This window comes from Heloderma suspectum, chromosome 1, assembly GCF_057233095.1.
Source record: "Heloderma suspectum isolate Gila_16-S chromosome 1, 16-S_ref, whole genome shotgun sequence".
NCBI classification, from domain to species: Eukaryota; Metazoa; Chordata; class Lepidosauria; order Squamata; family Helodermatidae; genus Heloderma; species Heloderma suspectum.
The window spans coordinates 288,266,414-288,290,377 of record NC_139458.1 but is presented as its reverse complement, the minus strand read 5'-3'; the positions used below and the strand labels follow the sequence as shown (position 1 = coordinate 288,290,377).

General features: G+C 40.5%; 1 protein-coding gene across 1 annotated transcript in view; it reads left to right on the top strand.

Moving 5' to 3' along the window:
* The window catches only part of BMP5 (bone morphogenetic protein 5), an 80,394-nt gene extending 57,377 nt beyond the window's left edge, over positions 1-23,017 (top strand). Inside the window, exons 4-7 of the mRNA XM_084831026.1 lie at positions 9,509-9,706; positions 15,033-15,109; positions 17,085-17,195; positions 20,366-23,017. Of these exons, the coding sequence (XP_084687152.1) occupies positions 9,509-9,706; positions 15,033-15,109; positions 17,085-17,195; positions 20,366-20,515 (536 nt within the window). The 3' untranslated portion in view covers positions 20,516-23,017. The remainder of the gene's footprint in view (positions 1-9,508; positions 9,707-15,032; positions 15,110-17,084; positions 17,196-20,365) is intronic.
* Positions 23,018-23,964: the final 947 nt, after the last annotated feature.

Sequence of the window (23,964 nt, the reverse complement as noted above, 5' to 3'; positions counted from 1 at the left end):
GCCGGAACATTCAGGAAGCACAAAAGCTGGTGGATAATTAAGTTTCAGCCCGCATGCTAGCCCAGAAGGTGCAGATCGGATCCATTTGTACTGGAATTGACAAAAGATCCAATTCCTCAAGCATCCTTAGGGAGGAAATGGGGGATATATATCTCAAAGGTGTTGCCGACTTCCTTGCCCCCTCTGTCATCGGTTAGGACATGTAAAGCATTGGAAATGTATTGCTCCCTCCCAAGACTATTTTCCTCCCAAAGCAGAAAAGAAGGGGACCTGGTGTGCTCTACATCATGTAAAAATAGTTCTATAGCTCCCACTTTATATGTGAACAAGTCAGACACAAGGATAAAATATGTGTGGTTGCAAACTAGACTACATGTATCTAGTTTGGGACTAAGAAACTAGGGGATAGTCAAAGCAGAGGACAGAAAGGGAGAATGGATTTGTACTGTGCAGAATAAGGTACTGTGGGAATACCTCTATGTTTCCTCTTGGTTTTTAATGTATGGGTCACACTTAGTAATGGGATTCAAGGTCTGCTATTGGATCTCTCTCTCTCTCTCTCTCTCTCTCTCTCATTGTTATTTGTTTTGAGGTCTTGAAATTAGGGATGAATGAATCTGTCCATTTTGGTTTCCTCAGTTTCTCATGTTTCTTATCTTAAGTTCAGTTTGTCTTGAACTTTGTCTTGAAAATTAAAAAAAAATTGCATGAAAATGCATAAGCATTTTTGTGCACATTTCTCCTAAAGCATGCATTTTTGCCTAACATTTTTTTTTTTGCAAGCAATGTTCCTACTATAATGCATTTTAACATTATTTCCTCTCATATGCATTTTTGTATGCATTTTAACTGGAGAATTCTGTTGCAAAATTCAGAGAATTGCGAATTTGGAAGAATAACTGAGTTTCGATTTGCATAGAGGTTCAAAAGTGTGAAATTAGGTAAGTTCTTATTAAAAATGTAAACTGGACAAATTTCTCCCCCATCCAAATTTCTCCCTTGAAATGTAGTCTCTCTTTTAAATAAAAGTCTTAACATCAAATCAAAACAAATCACTTCATCCCCCTTAAGATGTCTCAGGTGCTATGAAAGCCCTTTTTCTGGTATATCATTTCTGACGGTTATTTCTCACTCACAAGTCACTGGATATTGCATGTTATCAAATGATGAACATATATGTGTAAACTTGCCTTGATTGCCATTTTTCTTGGCAGAAAGGTGAGGTACAAATCAGATCAAATCAATAAATACACTGTGCAGAAGAAGAAAAAGGCTGTTCTAGGATTAGGTCTAGCCTAACCCTGCCATGACCTTCCTGTACTGGAAGTTCAAAACTAGGTGAAAAATGACCAAAGACATGTCATCTTCACTATGCCAGCAAGATCAGAGTGAAATCTGACACACAGATCTTTGGGCCTAAGTGAACATTATTTTAAATGTGTTGCTTGTTGTTGTTTTTTAAACAGCTATAACTAAGTGTGGGGCCCCCAATGGGAGCTTTCTTTCTATTTGTGCACTGTGAGCCTGATACCTCCCCCATAAGTATTAATTTAAAAAAAAACACAGCGATATCTCTGCAAGTGATGCAATTCAAAATAACATGTAGTTAGGCCCATGGAGACACCCCATAACTTCGTTCAGGAGCTGTCCTTCTAAAATTCCATTGGAGAAGCAACTAGGGATGTCGTGAGCATCTGGCTGGGGCTCAAAGCCCAGTGAGAAATCACTGAGCTGGCCCCCTGGACACCAGTCCACAATTCCTCCCACTTGCCTGGCTCAGTGCATGCTTTTTGAGGAAAAATGGTGGCTCGTAATTGTTCATAAAGATTTGTCTGTGCAAATGGCAGCTGTAAAGGGGCTATTTATGCAAGATTACAGGTGTAAATGAACCATTTACAACTGTAATCTTGCATAAATGGCCCCTTTACAGTTGCCATTTGTGCAGATGAACATTTATGAATAAGAAGAAGAGCCATTTTTCCACAAAATAGTGGCTCAGTGAGGAAGCGGGCAACTGGCCGTCAGGTGCTCACAGACCTCCAAGCTTGGCATGCAGTGCAGCAAATGGGCATGTGGCAAGCAGGGGTCCAGTGAGCGGTGCACGACCCAGACCCTGCTGACTTGGTCCATCACTAGAAGTGATCCACACAGAGGAGGGATGGAGCAACTTGTGGCCCCTTTTCTGGAACCACACCAGCCACCAGAGCAACGTCTGACCTTGGGCACACACCTCTAGCACCGCTTTATATCCGATATAGGCTGTGTAGGCCTGCTGTGTTAAGGATGCTGCCTTAATTGCAGTGTAAATCTGTTTGTGTCATTATGTGTAAGACAGAGCTTTAAGACCAGGCTGTCTGGCTGAGGTAAGCAAACCCCTGTGTAGTTTGAGCCCTGTTACTTTCTGTGAGAACATGTATTACTGCATCAGGGAAAACTGTTACTTTGAGCAAGCACAGAATTACAAACAGTTGAGTAGCACGTCAGTTGGAGCCATTTTATAATTCCCAACGAAAACTTTACAGGTCGATGCAGGGAGTTTCCCTTGCAAATTCCTGAAATATATTTCCTTTACACATGAATGGACAAAATTAAATCTTGTGTGTAATGAGATTCAGTGAAAGAAAATTGGTTTCAGGGTAGAATTAAATTAATAGTGTCAGCTTGAGCATTTGGGGGGAGGGGGTAGCCAAATATTTTGAAAAACCATAGCTCCCTTAAATTATAACAAGTATGGGTGAGAAATGGCAAGTAGGTTCCTTCTATGCAAATGCTCCCAACAGCATATGGTTTCTTAAGAATCAAATGAAAATAAATATTTTGTCCATCAAGCCAAAGGGAGACTAACCAACGCTTTAAAACTCTGTAAATAATTAAAGATGTCCAAAAGCTTTCCTTCAGAATGTGTTCACCAGTTTTGGAGGGAGGAATTTGGGTGGGCTGAAGTAGGAGAAGAAAATTAATCTTTGAGGGGCAGCAAAAGGTTTTAAAAATGTGGAGAAAGGGGGGCTTACTAGTAAAGGTGGGGGCATCAATGTCTTTTTTAAAAAAACAACAAACTACTCTTTCTTTCAGTGGAAGTTGTCCTTGCTACTCCAAGTCGTGCAGAGCATCTGTAATCTGCAGAAAGCTAGGCTGCCATGTTCCCCCACAATGCTTTGGTTGGAATAATGCTATGTCATGATGTAGCATTATTCTACATGCACTATTGGGTGGAAAAGATGGTGGCCCCTACTGGCTGCTCTGGGAATGCCCACTGATTTTCGTGCCCTGTAAACGGGACTGCGAAAGTGAGCGGACTCTCTTCACCCAGCACTAGAATAAATTAGTAAGGCAGCAAGGAAGTAATAAATGATGCTGCACAATAAATCTGCTGTGTGTATGTATTTGTGTTACTGGGACAAATACAATATTTTGAATATCTGCTAAACCTGTATCCCAGGAATGAGAACAGATTGAACATTTACTATGTTTCCCAAGGGTTCCAATGCCTGTTTGCAAATGCTGATTACTTCATTAAGAGACCAATCCTTCTTTAAGAGAGTAATGTCTGTTTGCAAATGCTGATTACTTCTTTAAGAGAGAAATCCTTTGGCCTGTAGGCAGCGAAGGAGGGGCCAGAGGGTATTTCAGATTCCCAGTTCCGAGGTTAGAGACAGCACTCCAACCTCAGAGGGGGGAATTTGTGCTCTGACCCCCTCCCCCTTCGAAACTAGTATGGAAAGAACCATGCCGGCTGCTCTTCGAGGTTGGGAACTTGACCTCAGAGGACGGGGTAAGGGGTGTTGGGGGGAGAGACAGGAGAAGTCAGGATATGAGTTATCCTGAGGCTTCTCCAGCCTCCTTCCCTCCTCCACCCCGAAATGCCCCAGCTAGATTGGAAAAAAAACCTGTCTAGTGTAAATGCAAAGCGGGAAGACAGGGAGATGAAGATTGCCTCTGCCACACCTCCTGCTCTGCATTGGACGAAAGTAAACCGCCGAGTTCAGAGGCTTACAATTCAGGACAGAAATGATAAGATTGTGCCCTAAATTTATGTTCCACTTTCCCTCTACAGATAGTGCTTAGGGTGGCTAAGAACAATAAAATACAAGATAAAACACAAAGTTATAATTGAAAAATAAAAGCAATTCAATTAAAAACAGTTGAGAGATTGACTTCAAGAAACAAGTCCGCTTAAAAGACAAAAATGCCTTTGCCTCCTGGCAGAAGGACAGCAGAGATAGAACTAGCTTGGCCTCCCTTGCCAGGGGGTTTCAGAGCCTGGGAGCAGCCCCTGAGAAGGCCCTTTCTCATGTTCCCACCAAATGTGATGGTGGACAGAGAGAGAGAGAGAGAGCGAGAGCGAGAGAAGGGCTTCTGTCAAAAAACTTAAAACCTGGGCAGGCTCATATAGGAGAATGTGGTCTTCCAAGGTCTCAAGTCATGTAGGGCTTTATCTGTCATAACCAGTACTTTTGTGTCCAGAAATGGAATGGTAGCCAATGACGCTGTTGTAACCAGAGTAGGGATGGCGGAGAATTTCTCCCTGAATCTTCGGGGGGCCGAGCGCCAACGCATTCGGCCCCCTGAAATCGGCGGTGAAATTCTCCGCCCCCCGCCCCCCCTGGGATGGGACTTACCTTTGGCAAATGTCCCTCCCAGTGGCGGGTCCCGGCAGCGGTTCGTTGGCCTTTCGTTGGGGGTGGGGGTGGCAGCCGGTCTTCCGACTGGCTGCCGCCGCCGCCATTACAAAGTGTAAAACAACAACAACAACCCCGGTGTTGTTCATTAAGGCAATCCTATACACGCTTACCTGAGAATTTATCCCATTGAACTCAGTGGGACATAATTCTGAGCAGATATGTGTAGGATTGCACTGTAAAAGTTCTTAAGCACAGTCTGTTATCATCTGTCACTCTCAATCAAAGCTCATATGATCAGAACACATTTACTTTGATATTCAAACTGCCAGAAGTTTGAGGTGAGTTTCTTAAAGAGGTACTATGATTAGGGCTGCTTTTGAAAAAATGACTTGGGTATGAACTAAAGGATTTCACTACCAAAACACGACAGCACAAGTGAGTTTTCTACCATCCATCTACCCATAGACACATGCACAAGGCCCTTGCTTTCCACACATGATTGCAGTGTGTCTTTCCCAAATCTATGTTTTGTAAATTATTTCAATCCAGGCAAGGTGAATATGGTTAAAACGATTAACCCATACTGCAATTATTGACAGAATTATGCCGACCAAGATCCAAAAAGCTTGGCCATGCTCAGTGGGGTTTCTAACATTTTTCCTTTGGATAGCAAACCCACCAACCACAATCACCACCAACAAACTGCTTCTGAAAGGCCCTCGGGTTCAAAGAAGGTTTGCTATGTGGCATGTGAGAGGGGCTGCTGTTTGGGAAACGCAAGCCCAAGTCTCCCTTGGGTGCATGGAACTTGTTGCATGGTTCTTTGGAACCTGGCCATAATAAATAAGGGAAGGTTTCAGTTATGAAGCCACTAATTTTGGAGTAGTTTTGAGATCAATGGGGCAATTCTGAGTTAAGTGCTTTGATGATTGTGACATGCTTTTTGCTGCAAAATTAATTTAACTCATGTAATCCTAAATTCACTTACTTGGAAGTAAATTCAACAGTAGTTGTTGGGATTTACTTCCAAGTAAATCTTTTCAAATATGAATGATTATTATTTTTTAAACAAATTCAGCAAAAGCACTGGGTCATAATTTTACAGTGAAGGGTGAAAAAAACTATCTGTTCCTAACAGCTTACCTTGGCTGTTCAAAAGATCAAGTAAACATAAGATAGAGAGTCACATAAACTGCGTCTGTGTTTAAAGGGTATTTGGGCTTAGACTAATTTTTAAGAGTATCTCTGTATATCTGGAGGACTTAAGTAAACCTTAACTTGTGGGATTTTAATAGTAATCCCATTGCTGCAGTCTGAATGAAACCAAGAGGAAACTTAATAATATTAAACATTATTTTAAAGGGAGTTCACATGGCTTGAACCTTTTTTTTTCTTTTTTTACTTCTCACACAATATACACCTTTGTAAATTAAGAGAACTTCTTTATAGTCTCTGATACACACTTCTAATATACATCTTATAGGTTTCCTAAAATGTCTGCCAGTAATTTATAGATAATTGTATAGACAATTTTATACACAACATTAAATGATTGAGGGTGCAATCCGCTGGTCCCTGGGAGGGGCCCCCAAGGGGCCATAGGATACTGCGGACCTCTGCAAGTGGAAAGAGAGGTCTGCTGTGGAGGCCCTCCTTTCTTTGACCAGTGGCAGAAATCTCTACCATCATGGTAGCTCTGCCATTGCTGCTGCTCCAGGGGTCTGGGTGAAAAAAGACATTTGGGTGTATGTGGGTCAGGGTAGGCTTTGGATCAACTGGATCCAAAGCCCCCTGGTTCTCCAGACCCCCGAATGGAGGAAACACTACATAGTTATTTATTTCCCCTCCCATTGGAAGCATTGGAACAAAAACATACACACATTGGCTGCGTTTGGACGCTCAGTAGGGGAAACAGCACAGTGTCGGTTGTTTCCCCTGCCAATGCCAGTCGCATGTCTGCAATTACCTGAATTACCCACACTGTGTCATGGGTTGCTGTGTCGTCTGAACCCAGGATGCAGCTCAGGCATAGTTAATTTCCCCCCACCCTACAACCCATGGCTTGCAGTAGGGGTTGTAGGGTGGATGAAAAGTCACTATGCCTGCATCATGTGCTGGGTTCAGTTGACACAGCAACCCATGATACAGTGCAAGTAATTAGGATAATCCTGGTCGTGTGACCAGCATGTGCAGGGTGGGGGAAACAACCAACACTGAGTTGTTTCCCCCGCTGATCGTATGAACCTGGCCATACACTCCAGCAACTCCTCAGATGAACAATCTTTCTAGAAAACGAGGTTACGCTAAATCTGACATGCTAAAGACTTTCACTGCAAGGTGCTCTTTGTGGGGCTGCCCTTGAGGCTGGTCTGAAAGCTGGAGCTAGTACAGAATGCAGCAGCTTGGCTGTTGTTGGGAGCTACCCCTTTTCAGCGTACAACTGCTTTGCTGAGGGAACTGCACTGGCTGCCTATTTGCTACCGGGCCACATTTAAGGTATTAGTACTAGTGTACAAAGCGCCATCACTGGAAAAGACCCTGATGCTGGGAAGGATTGAAGGCAAAAGGAGAAGGGGACGGCAGAGGATGAGATGGCTAGATAACATCACCGATGCAATGAATATGAACTTGAGCACACTCCGGGAGAGAGCGGAGGACAGGAAGGCCTGGCGTGCTATGGTCCATGGGGTCAAGAAGAGTCGGACATGACTTAACTACTGGACAACAACAACAACACAAAGCGCTAAACAGCTTGGGACCAGGATACCCGAGAGAGCGCCTTCTTCTTTACCAAATTGTCTAGTCACTGAGGTCCTTAGAGGGCTTGCTCCTGATAGTTCCACATGGACCTATGGTGCGGTTGGGGTCCACCAGTAAGAGAGCCTTCAGTGTGGTGGCCCCCTTCCTGTGGAATTCCCTGCCTTTGGAGGTCAGGCAGGTGCCAATGTTGTGTTGCTTTTGGCGCCTTCTGAAGACATTGTTATTTCAAGAGGCTTTCCCCGAGTGACCAGCCGCCATTTAGTAGCTTTAAAATATGTTTTTTTTAAAATATTTTAATTGTTTTAATTATGGGGTTTTATTCTTTTATCTTGTTGACTGCTCCGAAATCTTTGATGTGGAGAGGTATATAAATATTGTTAAATAAATAAATAAATAAATGAACTGCACCACATCATTTTATAGCCATTGAAACAAATGCACAAAAGCAGCTTTGGATAATTTTTTTTAAAGTATAAAATGCAATTAGAAATTGCAACAAATGCCTGCCTGCCTGCCTGCCTGCCGATCTGTCTGTCTGTCTGTCTCTCTCTCTCTCTCTCTCTATCTATCTATCATCTATCTATCATCTATCTATCTATCTATCTATCTATCTATCTATCTATCTATCTATCTATCATCATTTTTCCATACTGCCCCCCTCCAAAAGAAGTAGCAATGATTTAAAAATTTCAGAATATGTGACCACTTATTCTGCTCTTGAACTGCTTAACTTTCTCGGTTCTTCTTTTTTCCGCCTTTGCTGGGTTCTCTGTCACTGGAAACATCTTAAACCAATTTAAAGTGCTACACCTGAATAAACATGTTGTAAAAGTGTTTATGTATTGAAGTGGGTCAGTTCAAGGTACGGTATTTGGCTGCGACTTCTAATTTCTCTTTTTTTTACTGCGAAAAGGCTGCCAGGAGGAGGAAGTCTGAGCTGAATTAATACATTTGTTACAGTGGAAGTAGAATGGAAACTACTTTAACCACAAATCAAACTGCCTCTTTCATTTACGCCAATGATAGAAGTTTTTCTAAGAAATATAGACCCTGGCAGAGAGCCACTGTAAGTTTGCCTTTAAAAGGGAAGCCTATATGCTTATTTGTTTAAGGCTTACTCCTATGATTATTAGTAAGTTCTTTCTCTAGTGAGATTGAGTTTAATGGCATGATACATTTGCAAGGAAGATGCTTTTTTTGTCCTCAGATTTTAACCATTTCCCCTCTTCTGGCTGGTTATAGAACAATAGATCCAAGGAAGATTAGCGCAATGGCGGCAATTCAGAATTTCTTTACCAACACTTTGCTGTTTCAAGGAGCTCCATTTGCTTCCCCTTGCCTTGTGCAGCTGCATAGCTTCATATGACACTGTCTCAGTTTCTGGCGGAACGAAGGGTTCTGCATAAGACATGGAGACACGAAAGTGTTTAAGCTGCCAAAATAAATTCTGTGAAGAGCTGGGGGGCTTATTTGTTACAAATGCATATGGATGCAACTTGAGTGACTCTTTTTTCTTTTTCAACCCCTTCTGCTGATCCTCCCCCCTCTCCCCCCATCCACACTACCCTGGAGGGTCAGAGTCTATAATCTAGTGAAGTTACTACTCAGTCCTGACTGAACAAATATTATAAAGAAATATGTACATCCCTCAGGAGTAAAACCAGAGTCAATCATGTACATATTTCAACCTCTATTATATATTATTCCTTGAAAGACTGAAGCCTTGGCTATACCTGTTGTTAAGGTTTCTGGTGAAATTTGAGTAATGCTTTGAAATTATTTATGACTTGAAGCATAAATATATACATGGCTTCCATTTCTCATTCCTATTGATTTTTGTTGAGTATACAGGATTCCCAATTTATCATTCTTATTTTCTAAAAAACAAGAGGGTTGTGTCTTTTTAAAATAATAATTTCTTTTAAAAATAATGATTTCATTGCCATCACAATGTGGAATTCTAGTGGATATATATTTTCTTCCATGCTATACAGTTTACAAAAAAATGTTATCTGCTTTTCACATTTATGTTTCACAAAATTATTCTTTCTAATACTGTAACTTCATCCATTGGCCTAACTGATTTGGTGTTGTGGTAAATATTCTTATGTGTATTTATTTTGCAGGCCGCAGTATCAATGTGAAATCAGCTGGCCTTATAGGAAGGCATGGCCCTCAGTCAAAACAGCCATTCATGGTGGCATTCTTCAAAGTAAGTGAAGTGCTTTTTCGATCCGTCCGAGCTGCCAATAATAAAAAGAAAAACCAGAATCGCAACAAATCCACCAGTCCTCAAGATTCTTCAAGAATGCCAAGTGTTGGGGGTAAGAAAAAGAGTTAATAGCATCTATGTAATGGGTGTAGGCTGGCTATGTGTCCTACTTCACAGAGGATAGTCCTCTGTTTGAAGCACTATTTGAAGGTGTCCTCTGGGTGAAGGGCTGTCCAGCTCAAAGAACATGAAAACCACACACAGAGGGTTATATGTATCTGTACTGCTGTTTCATGCAGTAGCCTGGATTTCTTTTGCTAGATTTGTTTCTATTTTGATAAGTTCAGCATTAATCTGCCTGTCGAATTTGTCCTTTTGTAGAAGCAAATCCTTTGGAGTCAAACTAAACCTCAAGGCAACTTCTTTCTATTTATCTGATGCCTACATTTTTTTTTGGTTCTACTGATTGATTATACTATCCCCATTTGCCACAGTGTACTCATTCTTTTTATTACTGCTCTTGTTGTGGTAATAAAACAAGAGCAGTTGTTGTTGTCGTCGTCGTCCCCCAAACCCCAACAACAACAACAATGGAGAAGCCTCTTGGTCTTTTAAATATGTATGTGCAGCTATTCCATAAGCTATTCCTATTATTTAAATAGGAAACCAGTTATTGACATGAGCAACAAAGGCCTGATTCTCACTGAGGTGGTAAACCTTTGTCTGGGCAATACTACTGTTCACTCAGTAGTTGAAACTCATATCATGAAATGTTGCTTCTTATAAAGAATGTTCCCCCACAAAGAAAACTAGAATAACAGGGAGAAGGGTTCAAGCCCAGCCTTCTTCTTGACATGCTAGTTTTGTTTGTAGGAAATAGGAATATTATTTGTCATAGGAGCATTCTGATAAGGCAGGGTTCCCATTTGCAGGAGCTGTGTAAGCACATTCAACTGAACGCACTTACAAGCCCCTTGGCAGACCTTCATGCTCAACATATTAATGTCTCTGAGCTAACATGGGATGCTTGGGGACAGGCTGTATGGGCCTGCACAAATCCTGCCCCCATATTAGCCCTACATGTGATGCAAGCAAATATCTTCTCTCTCTCTCTCTCTCTCTCTCTCTCTCTCTCTCTCTCTCTCTCTCTGTGAGTGTGTGTGTGTGTGTGTCAGGTTGGAGAAAGGGCCATGGTATTTCTATGAAATTATAAATCATCCTTGAATAAATTCATGATCTCACTAGATGAGAAAGGAGGACATTTTTTCCTGTCAGTATCCAACAGGCATCACATGATGCTGGCTGCCATGCATAGGGCATAAGCCACAATCCGTTTACTCCAGAGAAATCTGACTGACTTGGTCAGGACCCTCTAATAATACCACATAGACAAATACATGAGATTAAATTATTCTGTACATGAAAATTGTTATAAAGTTGATTGATGATGATTAGGGGTGAATTAACACTTCTCATTTGTATTGAGTTTTTAAGGCCCAGTGTTCGCATAACCACTTTTATCTGTCATTTTTCTGTGCAGTTCTGGCTCCACACAGCCAATGTGCAAGTTGTTAACATCGTTAGAATCCCTAGAAGTGGGAATGTGGGTGACTTGAGCAGCACATTGACTGTGGTAATTTGCAACTTGTACCATGTAGGCCGAAGACAGATGTCTGATAAAATGAGAGTTCAGAGAAAGCATCTCAAGCCTGCCTGCAAACCTGAACAGTCAGACATACTAGCAAAATGAATGCTGGCTCAACCTGTTCAGTCTTCTCCCCACTCTGCTGGCTGTATGACTTGCTCCCTGCCCCTCCTGTTTCTGTACACTATGGCTTCCTCCTTTGCTTGGGCCGGGAAGACCTAGCTAGGAGTCATGCTGCCAGGTTCCTTCCTGACCCTTTCCCAGCTAGAGAAGGAGGCAGTAGCAGGCAACAGCTTGGGATACATCTGGGATAGTCTGCATTGTTTAAATCTCATAAAAGTCAATGGAATTTAATCACTGAGGTCAATGGAATTTAACCAGCCTAAGGCTGGAAGTAGATATTACAAGAAGCACAGAGCTGTCACTGTTGTTCTGTGTTCCAGTTCTCATCCCTGTAATTCCTTGTACAGTATAATTGGAGAGTTTCCCCCACTTCCTTCCACCATGTTGTGTTGTTATCAGGATTGTAGCCATGTTATTTAAATGAACAAAAGTAGCTCTTTCACTGGAATATTGAGCCAAATATTAATTTACAAAATAAACCTGTATTTAAATAGTGTACATTTCACCATGAAAACAGACTTCCTTCTAGAAGAGGGGTGGGCAACTTGTGGCCCTCCAGATGTTTTGGCCTATAACTCCCTTTATCCTTCACCATTGGCTATGTGGCTAGGGCTGATGGGGGTTGTAGGCCAAAACATCTGGAGAGCCACCAGTTGCCCCCCGCCCCCTGGTTCTAAAAATTCAAGACTAGCTTGTTCTGTTGTCATTGATATGGGATGAAAATGAAAAAAAACAAAACAAAAAAACAGCCCATGCTTATTAGACCAATTCTATACATGTCTACTTAGAAGTAAGTCTGATTGAGTTCAGTGAGTAAGTGTGTACAGGATTGTAGCCTAACTGTAATTAATTAATTAACTAACTAACTAACTAACTACACAATATTTTGTGGTATTGCATACTTACTCGTATGTCTTTACTTTGGAGGCCCCCCCCAACCGATCTTAATTTTTTTTGCCTGCCTGTGGATATTTTTAGGAGTTTCAAATCTGATTTCTGTGTCTTCCCTTCAAAGCCTTTTTTCCTGTTCCATAAAGATGTTTTAAAGCCTAACTCTAGTTCCTAAATTTTTTGGGTACAAAGTTTATTCAGCCACAATATCTCATGGTTTTGATTCCTAACAGAATAAGTATATGGACCTTAAAGCTCCAGTAAGTGAAATTGGATCTTTGGCACTAGATTCTGTATTGTAAATGTCACCCTAGCCATTTCCATGGAATGCAATATTACATCCCACATTTGTCTCGTTTGAGATGCAGAAATGTAAGGAAGGAATATGGATTTAGTTTAGTATTTTTGCATTCTAAATAAGTGTGTGGTCAAATGGTTTTCCCCCCTTGAGACTGGATATTGAATGCCCAGTTCCACATAAAGTATGCTGCGACGGTGTGTGTGTGTGTGTGTGTGTGTGACATCTAGAACAGCACTCATTTGTTTTCAAATTGTTTTTAGCAGTTTTGTGACTGTGGAGAAAGATGAAGTGATACTTTGACATATTTCTAGAGAGTTTTATCTCCCCCCGCCCCCCCCCCCAATCACAAAGGGATCATGGGGAAAATAGACTTCCAAAGAGCTTGTGGGTAAGCAGAATATGCAGCACCTTTTTGCTTCTCTGCTGTGACCCCTTTTCTGTTCTTCAAAAAGTGGCCAGCAGATCCAGCACAGTTTCTCCCCCTTCCCCTCCCCTGTGCAAGGTTAGTAGAACAGGATGAAGACTGCACTGAAAATCTGTTAAGCAGCAATCGAGGAAAGGAAGCCATAAAAAATAGGCATAACCATTCATTTAGCAAAAGGCTAGAAAGAATGAAATAAAAACAGGATGAATAACCAAGTATATACTTAACATGCATTCACACAGTTGAATACTGATTTGGCACAAAATTGGCACAAAATTGACATTTTTTGAGAATGAGCCCATAACCCTATGGAAAAGGCTTGACCTGTCTTCTGATTATAAAAACAAACTGGAGACTGAGAATCTTCTCACTTCAAACTTTCTGGAAAATTGAAAATCAATCAAATCCTGAAAACCTATTCCATTTTATACACTGCATCAGGGAAGTTTAACCTCAGGCGTGTGCCAGCCAAATCTGGCCTGCCCAGGGTCCCAATCTGGCACTCTGGATTGCCCCAGACAGCCCCTTCCCCAGTCCCCCCGTGTCATGATCTTTTGGTGGTTTCCTGGCTTTTGCGCTATTTTTTCCCATTCAAAAAAGTTGGAATGCCTCTCCTAAAGTTTTGTTACTTACTGGCAGTAAGAGCTTTAAGCTAGTATTTGTGTGTGTGTGTGTGTGTATTCTTGGCATTTTTGACGCCGCTCCTTTTTGCCTCTGGCCCCTCCCTCTACTGGAATGTGCCCCCCAAGCGCTTCTCCAAAACTGAATTCAGCCCTCAGCCTGAAAGGGGTTCAACACCCCTGCATTATCGAGTACCCATTTCGCTGAGTGGTCTAAGGGTGCTTCCAGTTGGAGGGCACCTAGCCCTAACAGACAAAGGACGTTGTGCATCTGTTCCATTTTGTCTTACTTAATGGATTTTCCACAATGACTGAAAAGATGGAAGAAGTGGTGGGAAAACATGAAACGGTTATGAGTAGGGGATGATATCATATAGACACCCCCGCAGAATTCAGGGAATGAGGCAGGGGGATTGCATGCAAAGTTATTAGATCACTGCAAATCTGGAATCATTAAGGCAACAAAAATACATGGTGTTGAGGAGTCTACAGTGCTTTTGGTTTCTACTTCCTAGTTCATTAAACCTGTCTTGCTTGCATCATTTTATTGGTTCATTACTTTTGGTGATGGACACTATACAAATGTTGAAAATTAAACAATACTGCTCCTGTGGTTTTTTCTAAAGGTCATCGGGTGCTTCCAGACGAGGCCTTTATCATGAAGTTATCCTGCCTCGTTCACAGAATTTGGGGTTGAGGTGGCCCAGACTACATCATCTTCCAGTTATAACCCTCTCGTGTTTTCCCAACACTTCTGCCTTTTTTTTTCTTATCACAAAAAAATCCATTAAGGAAGAAAAGATAGAATAGCTGCACAATGTGTTTGGACCCATAGCACTAGAAGCTGCACATCTGGAAGCACCCATAATCATCAGAATACCTTTTGCAAGTTAAACACATAGCTTGGTTGGTTGATGAGAATCCCTATTGCTACTTGCTTGTTTGGGAAGGGAAGTTCATTAGCGAATGTCTGTTTTTAAATAGGCTTGCAAATGGCAAAATAATTGCTAAGATTTAAATATCTGGCATACCTTAGTGACATGTTTATTTTGGTTACATTTGGACTTTTTCTAATGTGACATTTGCTATTGAGCCTCTTTCTGCCCCAGGTTTTGATGGATGTTGAAGCTAAAATTCTATATATCCTCTCACCTGGCAGTAAACTCCATTCAGTTCAATGGAACCTATATCTTAGCAGACATGCATAGGATCACACCTTTAATATAATTCTGTTAAAGTCCCTCTGCTACTATTACCAGAACTGCCACTCCAGCAGCCAGCTTGACAAGCAATTGCCCTGAATACTTTGTATATCAATGGTAGGTTTCCTGAAGCTTTACTCATATCAAGATGTTTGTAATATATAAGGGGGAAAATAGTGGATACTTAGAACTGTAGAACTATTTATACAATGCACATCTTTTCTTTCTACAGATTATAATACAAGTGAGCAGAAACAGGCCTGTAAAAAACATGAACTGTATGTGAGCTTCCGAGACCTGGGGTGGCAGGTAGGGGCAATGTTCAATTCTATTTTAGGCAGAAACTTCAATTTTTAAAAAAATAATAATCAGTGTTTAGAATTTGTGAGGGGTGGGGGTGGGGGTGGGGAGAGGGCTTAGAAGTTAATCTTTGCAACAAATCTTACGGTAAATCTATAACTTCATACATAGTACTTTGTGCTGGTTATATTAATCCACTTAAGGCAAATAATAGAAGAGCTTTCAGGTAATCAAAATATCCCAGATTATCAAATATTGTGCCATAGGAAATTGGCATGCTAAGGGATGATGGGCAGAAAGTCACTCCAGAGAAAAGCAGAGTGTCGGTGTTGGATCTGTCAGCAGTGTTCTTTGTTAATTTCGGATAGTTTTGTTTTATTTATTCATTTCAAAAACTTGTATCTTGCCTTTTAGTGTTTCTGTTGGCAAGGTGGCTCACAGATAATATTAAAACAATAAAAACCAACGTATCAAGCAAACAAACAAAACAACCCCCCCCTCCAGTAAAAACCATAAAAGCAAGACTGTAGGAAGATAAAACCCAGTTCAGAGAGTGTTTTTTTTAAACTTTCTTGGATAATGAAAAGGTCTTTACCTGGTGCTGAAAAGATAATGTGGTAGGCACCAGGTTTTCCAAAAGTGAGACACCGCAATAGAAAAGGCTTTCTCTAATCTCAGAAGGCTGGGGGTACCTGGAAGAAGGGTTGTGAAGATGAATTCAGTGTATTGACAGGTTTGTGTTGGAGAAGGTCATCCTTAAGCTAGGTCCAAGGTATACAGGGCTTTAAAAGTAAAACCATACCTGCATATGAACTGATATACCTTAGCTACTTTACCTGTATTAATTACTCCTGGAATAATCAGTTATGAGAAGTCTTTTGCTGACTAATAATTAAGTACTCAGCTCCTTATATTTTTGCAGCCCTATCTTATCTTGTGAGTTTATTTTATATCTCCTATTCTTTTTTATCAAAATAATCTCATGTTTTCTGTTATTACCTTTCTTTCGAGTCCTGATCCATATATTCATCTGCTGCTTTTATCACATGTTGATGTAAGACTGTTGTTGTCCTCATTTTTTATTTGTATGTTCCAATTTATTTGAGTTTGATTTAGTGCCTTCTGCAAATTATTATTCAAAGTATTCTTATTCCCCTTTTTTCAGTCTTAATCTTCTGGCTAGTTTTTAAAAACCTGAGTTGACACTTCTTCATGATCAGGATCTGACCATTATCCACATCTCCTTTTAGATCGATCTTTACTCAGATACCATTCACACAATTAGCAATTGTATGAATGCATTTTTAAAAAGTAAATTGCAGTAAGGGGTGATTCTGATCTGCAATGGCTAATTGTGTGAATAGGGTCTTGTATAGTCTGGCTCTCATTTTGTGGCTATCAGGTAATCTGTTGTCTTCCTGTGTCTCCTTGTCTTTTCCAGGTATAGATACTCCTTTTTCTTAATTTATGTTCTTCAAAGACTGTCTTTGTCATTACTAGGTTGATCTGGGGTTTGCAGAGGAAAAACAGCAGGCAGGTGAAGGAAAGGTTAAGTAGCCTTCCCTGACTACTTCTTTTCCCTCTGAAAACCATGTCCTCCTCCTTCTGCTTGCAGCTTTTCAGCTGTGACTGGGTTTTGCAGACCCATGTCTGCTAGTTCAGACCACAGGTTGCAGCCCATTGATCAGATGTGACCCTGAAAATTACAAGCCTGTTGTAATCTACAGGAGGAGAGCCATGGAAGGTGGCGAAAAACCCCCTCAAAGTACGGGTGGGGAAAATCTTTCTAAAATTAAGCTTTCACATACTTATCTGCTGATTTCCACCCAGGGTCTGGAAGGGTCAAGGCCTTCACTTAGATGGAATTTGATTTTCATTTGGGCTTGTTGGTGCCTCGACTTTTTGGTTCCCCCCCCCCAACTAGAGATGTTTTAGATGGGAAGTACTAAGCTTGTATTTAAATATTCCATTTTTTAATTTTTAGGATTGGATTATAGCTCCAGAGGGTTATGCTGCATTTTATTGTGATGGAGAATGTTCATTTCCTCTTAATGCCCATATGAATGCGACAAATCATGCCATAGTGCAGACTCTGGTATGTATGTATACCTAAATGTAATGGGCGGCATCCAGGTGGGTTTACGTCCAATTTAATCAATAGAGCATATGTGCATCATCCCATAGATTTCAGTTGGACTTCACTTCAACGTACAAGTCCCCAGTATTTACAGTGGGGCCAACAGGGTGAACAGTGACATGAATAATACTATGAATTTATCCCCAATCACAGATGATAGTTCTCAAATAAAAGTATATTTATTTAAGAAAAGTGGAGTCTATATGCATTTTAGGTGCTTCCAGATGGTGGTTCCTAACCCTACCCAGACACTGCTCTTCCATTGTAAGCTACAAATGGGAAGACCACTCATTGACTTCCCACACGTCAAGGAGTATCCTGGGTTTTGGTGTGTACATCTGTTATGTTCCATCCATGCTAATGGGTATGACACAGACCCAAGTTAAAGCACCTAGTATGATGCATGAAGAATGCACAGAAGCAAAATCAACAAATAAACTAGTAATCTTCTCCGATTAAATTATACACAGAGGCAAAATTTCAAGGCAAAGGAGCTACACTAGGGTCCGGCATTACAAGCTAGGGAAATTCATACTCTAAGCACATTCATGTGTGTGTGTTTTTAAAATTTTGGCAGCATCACTACTGACAAATACTCTTGTTAATTTGTTCCATCTTCATGAAAGAATGGCTGAGAAATTATAAAGTGAAAGTTGCCCTTTCCATTGCTTCCAAAAATGTGAAGCCTATGGGAGTTCCACAAGCCCCTCGAAACGTAGCTGGGCATGTATATTTCCGACATTTTCTTTTTTATTTATGAAACAATCTCAGAAAATTCATGTGATCAAACTTTTACTAAGCTGTTTTTTTTTAAGGATTTATGATTGTTCAAAAAATATCTCTTCATGGTAAATGATCTCTTCATGGTAACAGTTATATAAAAGCGGTTTCCCGATTGCCTGTTCTGTGTTCTCTGGCAAAGACTATAAGCTTATATCACTGCTGGGCAGATGGCTATAACAGATTTTAACAGTCTTACCAAACAAATGAAACTTATTACTGCTGAAGCTTTTATCCAGGCTTTAATAATCTTTTGTCCTTTCTATTACAACTCCCTCCTCTATGGCCTCCTCACTTTCCAGCTCAACCAACATGTGCAGAATATTATTTCTAACCTGCTTTCAAGACCCTATATTTCCCCCATTCTCAAATGTTTCCACTACCTTTCCCATTCATTTCAGCAAGCTGTCCAACATTGCTTCCCTTATGGTTATCCAAGTCCACTTTATAGAATGGCCTCCTCCTCTAGTCCCCTCCTGGCTTCTTCCAAAAAGCAAGCACATATGCTATGGCTTTACCCCACTCCGGTTGGAACAAATGGAACACAGTGATGTACTTGCATATAGGAGACCAGTGGTGTGGTGGAGTCAGGGGCAGGGCTCACAGGGACAAAGCGCTGGGCCTTTAGATTAGAAGGGGTGGTGTCATCAGCCACTCCCCTCAGAGGTGCCTGTTTGCTCTGAGTTTGGCTGCAATCTTCACAGAAGCTGGGAGAACATGGATTTTCCCAGCAGCAATATGTGTGTGCACGTGTATGTATATGCAAACATATAGTACACCCACAATTCACACACACACACACACACACACACACACAGAGATCAACACAACTTCTTGCATTTTTGGACTCTCCTTGGGAACGTGGCTATTATAATGAATGCCTGCCCTTCAAAATTTACCACTAGGGGCACAATCCTATGCATGTTTAGACAGAAAAAAGTCCTACAACTCCCAGCATGCACCAGCAAGCTCCTGCTTTAGTGTTGCAGCTCTAATGGACATAGTTATTGGGAGGACAAAATGCCCCCCCCATCTATTTTGTCCTAAGCCATTGTGAGGATGGATGGCATACAGATATGGTGAGTAGATTTTAATTGCAAATATCAAGAATTGTTTGACCCTCTTTACCCCTCCCTGGTCACTGCAGTTCTCAGGAGAAGCACTATGGGTGGTGCTGCATGTTCCAGAGGTCTGCCCTGTGGCTAACCTCTCCTGATGACAGCAGTGACTGGGCATGGGTATACAGGGTGAAATGATCTTTGAACAATGTCCATTAGAACTATGTCAATTAGATCAGCATAAAAGAGAATGACTTACTCCAGGCTATGCAAGAAGCTTGATGGCTGGGAGAGGACTTCAGCCTAGCTTTCCCTTATCCAACTTCCACATGTTTTCACTTCCTACAGAAGTATCCAGATATGTCAGACTGTAACTCCCATCATTCCCAGGAGTTGCTGTCCAACACATCTGGATGAGGAGGGCTGAACTGCACTGTGCTAGACATCTAATATTGTATAACTCAAGAGATTGTCATCAATGTTTATTTCTCACCATATCAACAGATTATTGTGGGGCATAAAATTTCACAGGCCACAGCCCAAACCAGCAGTGACATGTTGTCTTTTACAATATTTCCCATATCAAATGGAGTGGGCTTTTGTCCACGCAAGCTTAAACTACAATACTTAAGGGCACAATCCTATCAGAATTCCTGTTGGCCTCCAAACTCAGAGGCTGATGGGAATCCTATGCAGAGCAGGAGGAACATGGAGGCGATATTTGCCTCTGTGCTCTTCCCACTCTGTATTTTTTGCTAGATGGGCTTTTTTTGCCCATCTAGCTGCAGAATGGGAGGGAAGCAGGCTGGGAAGGCTAGAGGATTCTTCATAAGCAAGCCTCTCCAGTCCCCTCCCCACCCACAGAACTGTCCCCTTTCCCTCCTCTCCAAGGTTGCTTTTGTGACTGCAGCCAGGCAGCCAGCATGGTTGTCTCCATGCCGGTTGCGAGGGGGAGGGGGCAGGGAGCTTGGACTCCTGGATCTGAGATTGGAGTGCTATCTCTGACCTTGGATCCAATAATCCAAACTATCCTATGGCTTCCCAGACGCTGTCTAGGGACCACAGGATTTCTCTCCCCATCTGCTTAGGAGCTACAGGACAATTTTTTTTTCTATTTTCTGGATTTTATTATTAAGCAAACTTTTAAACCATTAACATATAAAAAGCACTGGTATTTTTTTTTTTAACAATGTGCTCATGTTAATGCAAGTCGAAAAAAGAGAGTGTGTATTATCGCCAGTGGAAATAATTGCATGAGCAAAGCTATCTACATATGTCTCTCTCTTCCAGGTCCATTTGATGTTCCCTGATCATGTCCCTAAGCCTTGCTGTGCCCCGACGAAACTGAATGCAATCTCTGTGCTCTACTTTGACGACAGTTCAAACGTTATTTTGAAAAAGTACAGAAATATGGTGGTGCGCTCATGCGGTTGCCACTAGTATCCATTGGTAAAGCAGACATTTGTCAAGACCAAGAATTGATTACCGCTGTGCAAAAATGGCCTCTCAAAATTATCTGCTTTATTTGTAGGCAGAGAAATTGGGGGGATTGTTTCACCAAATTCTTCCCAACAGAAGGTGAAATTCTCCAACATTAACCATGCCAGTAGTACCGCTTCTTTCATCCCCCCCTTAGTGGTGTATGATTTGGTTTTGGTTTTCCTTGCTGCCACTGTGAGTGGTAACAGCAGCAACAGCAACCATGTTGGCAGCATGACTGCGATCCTACACATGCCACAATGTCCTGAAGCTAGCATCATTTCAGGGCATTGGGGGGTTGGGGCGGGGTGGAATGGCAGCTGCCACAAATAAATGCTGGAGAATATTCACACCTAATCTGCTCACTGGCCCTTTTTCCAGGAGGATGAGAAAAATAAAAACATCTCAGAAATGTTCTCAGAAAAATGACTTCTGAGAAATTTTGGCTTAGCTCTTGAATTTGCAGTACAGGCGAGAGATTGTGTTTCTGTTCTTTCTTTTATTTTGTCTCTTTCTCTCTGTCTTTTTTAGGGGGAAAAAAAACCCCTAACAACTTTCCCTAGTTTGTGTCATTTCTCATTTTATGTAAAGTATTATGTACATAGTAGCTTTTATTTATTTAAAGGTATATAGTTTCTTCTGTATGGATGACATTTCAAATGCTTTATTATATGGTTTTATCTTCGTATGTACTAGAACATTGAAGGCAGATTTTCAGTTACTCATGCTGAGATTTATTTCATTTTTAAAAATAAAGCCTTTGCATAGTTCTCTCTCACTCTCTTTCTTTTTTTAAACTCAGAAACTCCAGAGCTCCTGTGACTGTTTTATATTGTTAAAGGAAATTGAATACATTTGGCTACATTGTGCCAATGAAAACTCTGGCGGGCTATTTATTTAGAAAAGGCACTGAGAACGGGCTAAAAAAATGAAATGCTTAGCTAAACACAATTCTTCTTTTAGAAGTTCTACTCCATTAGATAAAGTAAGACATTGAACTGTGTTTAAATAAATAAATGGTAGTTTAAATGGAGAGGCTGAAAGATTGCACATAATTGTTAGAGCTATTTTCTCTAGCATAATCAGTGTAACTGTAGGAGCCATGTTACTTCTCTTTGCTTGTGGGTTGCAGATTTTGCTGGAGGCATGAAGCTTTGGGAGTTCTATGGAAACAGCCTGTTGCCTGTGTTGAGAACTTTCCAAATTAACAGTACGGAGCAGGATGGGGGTGGGGGAATGTAGCACAACCTTCTTACCTCAAGGAAATGCTGTTGGTCTATTATCTCTAACACTACTGCAATGTATTTGTTTGTCTTTATGGACCCAAAGAAATGCATGAGCCAGCCTCCTTTCTAAGTGAGCGTTAATGAAATGGAGAATAAACAGAGCAAGAAATCTCAGATACCCTCAAACCATTCTCACAGAGCGTTATTTAAATTCAGAAGAATACCCACTGACTTATTCCTTAGATCACTTCCACTGCTATCCTATGCATGTCTACTCAGACGTTAGCCCAATTGAGTTCAGTGGAACCTATTCCTATCTCACTTATTAATCACTTATTAATTTAATTATTTAAATGTAAGTGCCATTTAAATCAGAGGGCCTTACTTTTGAGTAAACGTGTTTAGGTTTGCACTGTAGAACTCTCCTTCAAGCATTGTTTAATAAGATATGGGGGTGGAAGCACAGACTGTAGCAGATTAATGTGGTCTGCAGTATGTAATTTCAGAAAAAATAATTTATCTCGCTTTTTATTGTATTTAATATGGCATTTCACAATAACCAATTTACAAAAAAACAAACCAATAAAATTTCACACACACACAGGTTCTTTGCAATTATTACAAAGGCCTGAATATGTTTGCAATCAATTAGACTATTTATATATGAACATGTGTCATTATGCCTGATAACAGTCTGTTTTACTTCTTCTAAATGAGGATCTCCCCAGAATGAAGAGTGATCTACAGGTGGTCTAATCAACTCTCCATTACAATTGTTATATTTTTGAAATCTTTTGAAATCAATTGAAATACTAAACAATCATGTCTGTTAGTATTCCATTTGACAAAATGATTGCATTTTGGTTGCTTTAAACTATGTTTAATTTACCACAAAGCCTTAGTTAAACTGCAGTTCATGTACTGTAATGTATAGTAATTTAGGTATCTCCTATGAATTGCTATTTGGAGCATCTGAGAAATTGTGAAAGTTAAAATTAATTTGGACAACATTTAAAAAGGAATGGTTTGTGATTTAGATAGATTGAAGGATATGGTGTTTGGAACTGAATTTTTTAAAAATAAAGTTTGAAAAGTGTATTTTGGGTACATTAAGTAATATATTTTTGAATAAAGGTGTACCATTTTGAGTGTATGAAACTAAAGATTATATTATTCTTTTGAAACGTTCTGTTGAAATGTAAGTCTATATTTTAAGATCTAATAAACCTGAAATCGTAGCTTGTTTTGCCATGTCTTTTCTTTCTGGGCTATATTAGATGGAAACATTGTGCTCACTTTAATCTGAATATGAATAGCCTATTATTGGAAATATAGGGTTGAATCCAAAGTTTTTGTTCCTTTCATGGAATGGGAGTTCCGCTCACAGAACAGCTCCTTCTAAGAGCAGAACAAAAGTTTTGGATTGATCCCATAGGTTTTTTAAAATTTCTTTTTCAAACTGAGTAAGATTGCTTAGGATGTAGGAACACACATTGATAGGACAGAAGTGTAAACGTTATGGGGTGTCAATAAAAGTTTGACAATTTTAAACCATTAAAATTACATCATCTATGGAAATGTACTGTAAACAAGGAAAGATGAGAAAAAGGCCCCTCAAATGCTTTGCTACCATTGCTTCTGTTTGGAAGGAAAGAAAATTGGCACAACTATTTTTACATGCTTCAAAGGGTTGTATTTTTATATACCACTGGGATTTTAGTTGCACATGCGTTCAAGTATACCTCTTTCTCACAGTAGCTAATAAAACACTTTCCATGTGTCTGTCAACTTGAAAAATACTTGTATAACATTTCCTTGCAAATCAATGGCCAGGGTCATTACATTGCCATGCAAGATTCTTAAGAGAGAGTTTTCTTGGTCCAGCTTTAATTAGTTTAAACTTTCTGGCTCCTTAGAGACCCTGGTGGATTCCTAACTATATTCCCAAAGCAGCTAACTAAATATGCAACAAACTACAGGAAATGACAACTCGCTGATCTAGAGCTAATTGTACTTTAATGGGCATCTCCTAATCTGCCTGAATCAATTTAGCTTGGATCCCATAATTTTGTAACCAGTATGAAAGCTACTGGTTTGTCCAAGTAGAATCTCCTGCGTTTCATGAAGGAATTGATGATGGATCCTTGAAATGGTATCGCAAAGTGTAGCTAAAACGAGCTCTCA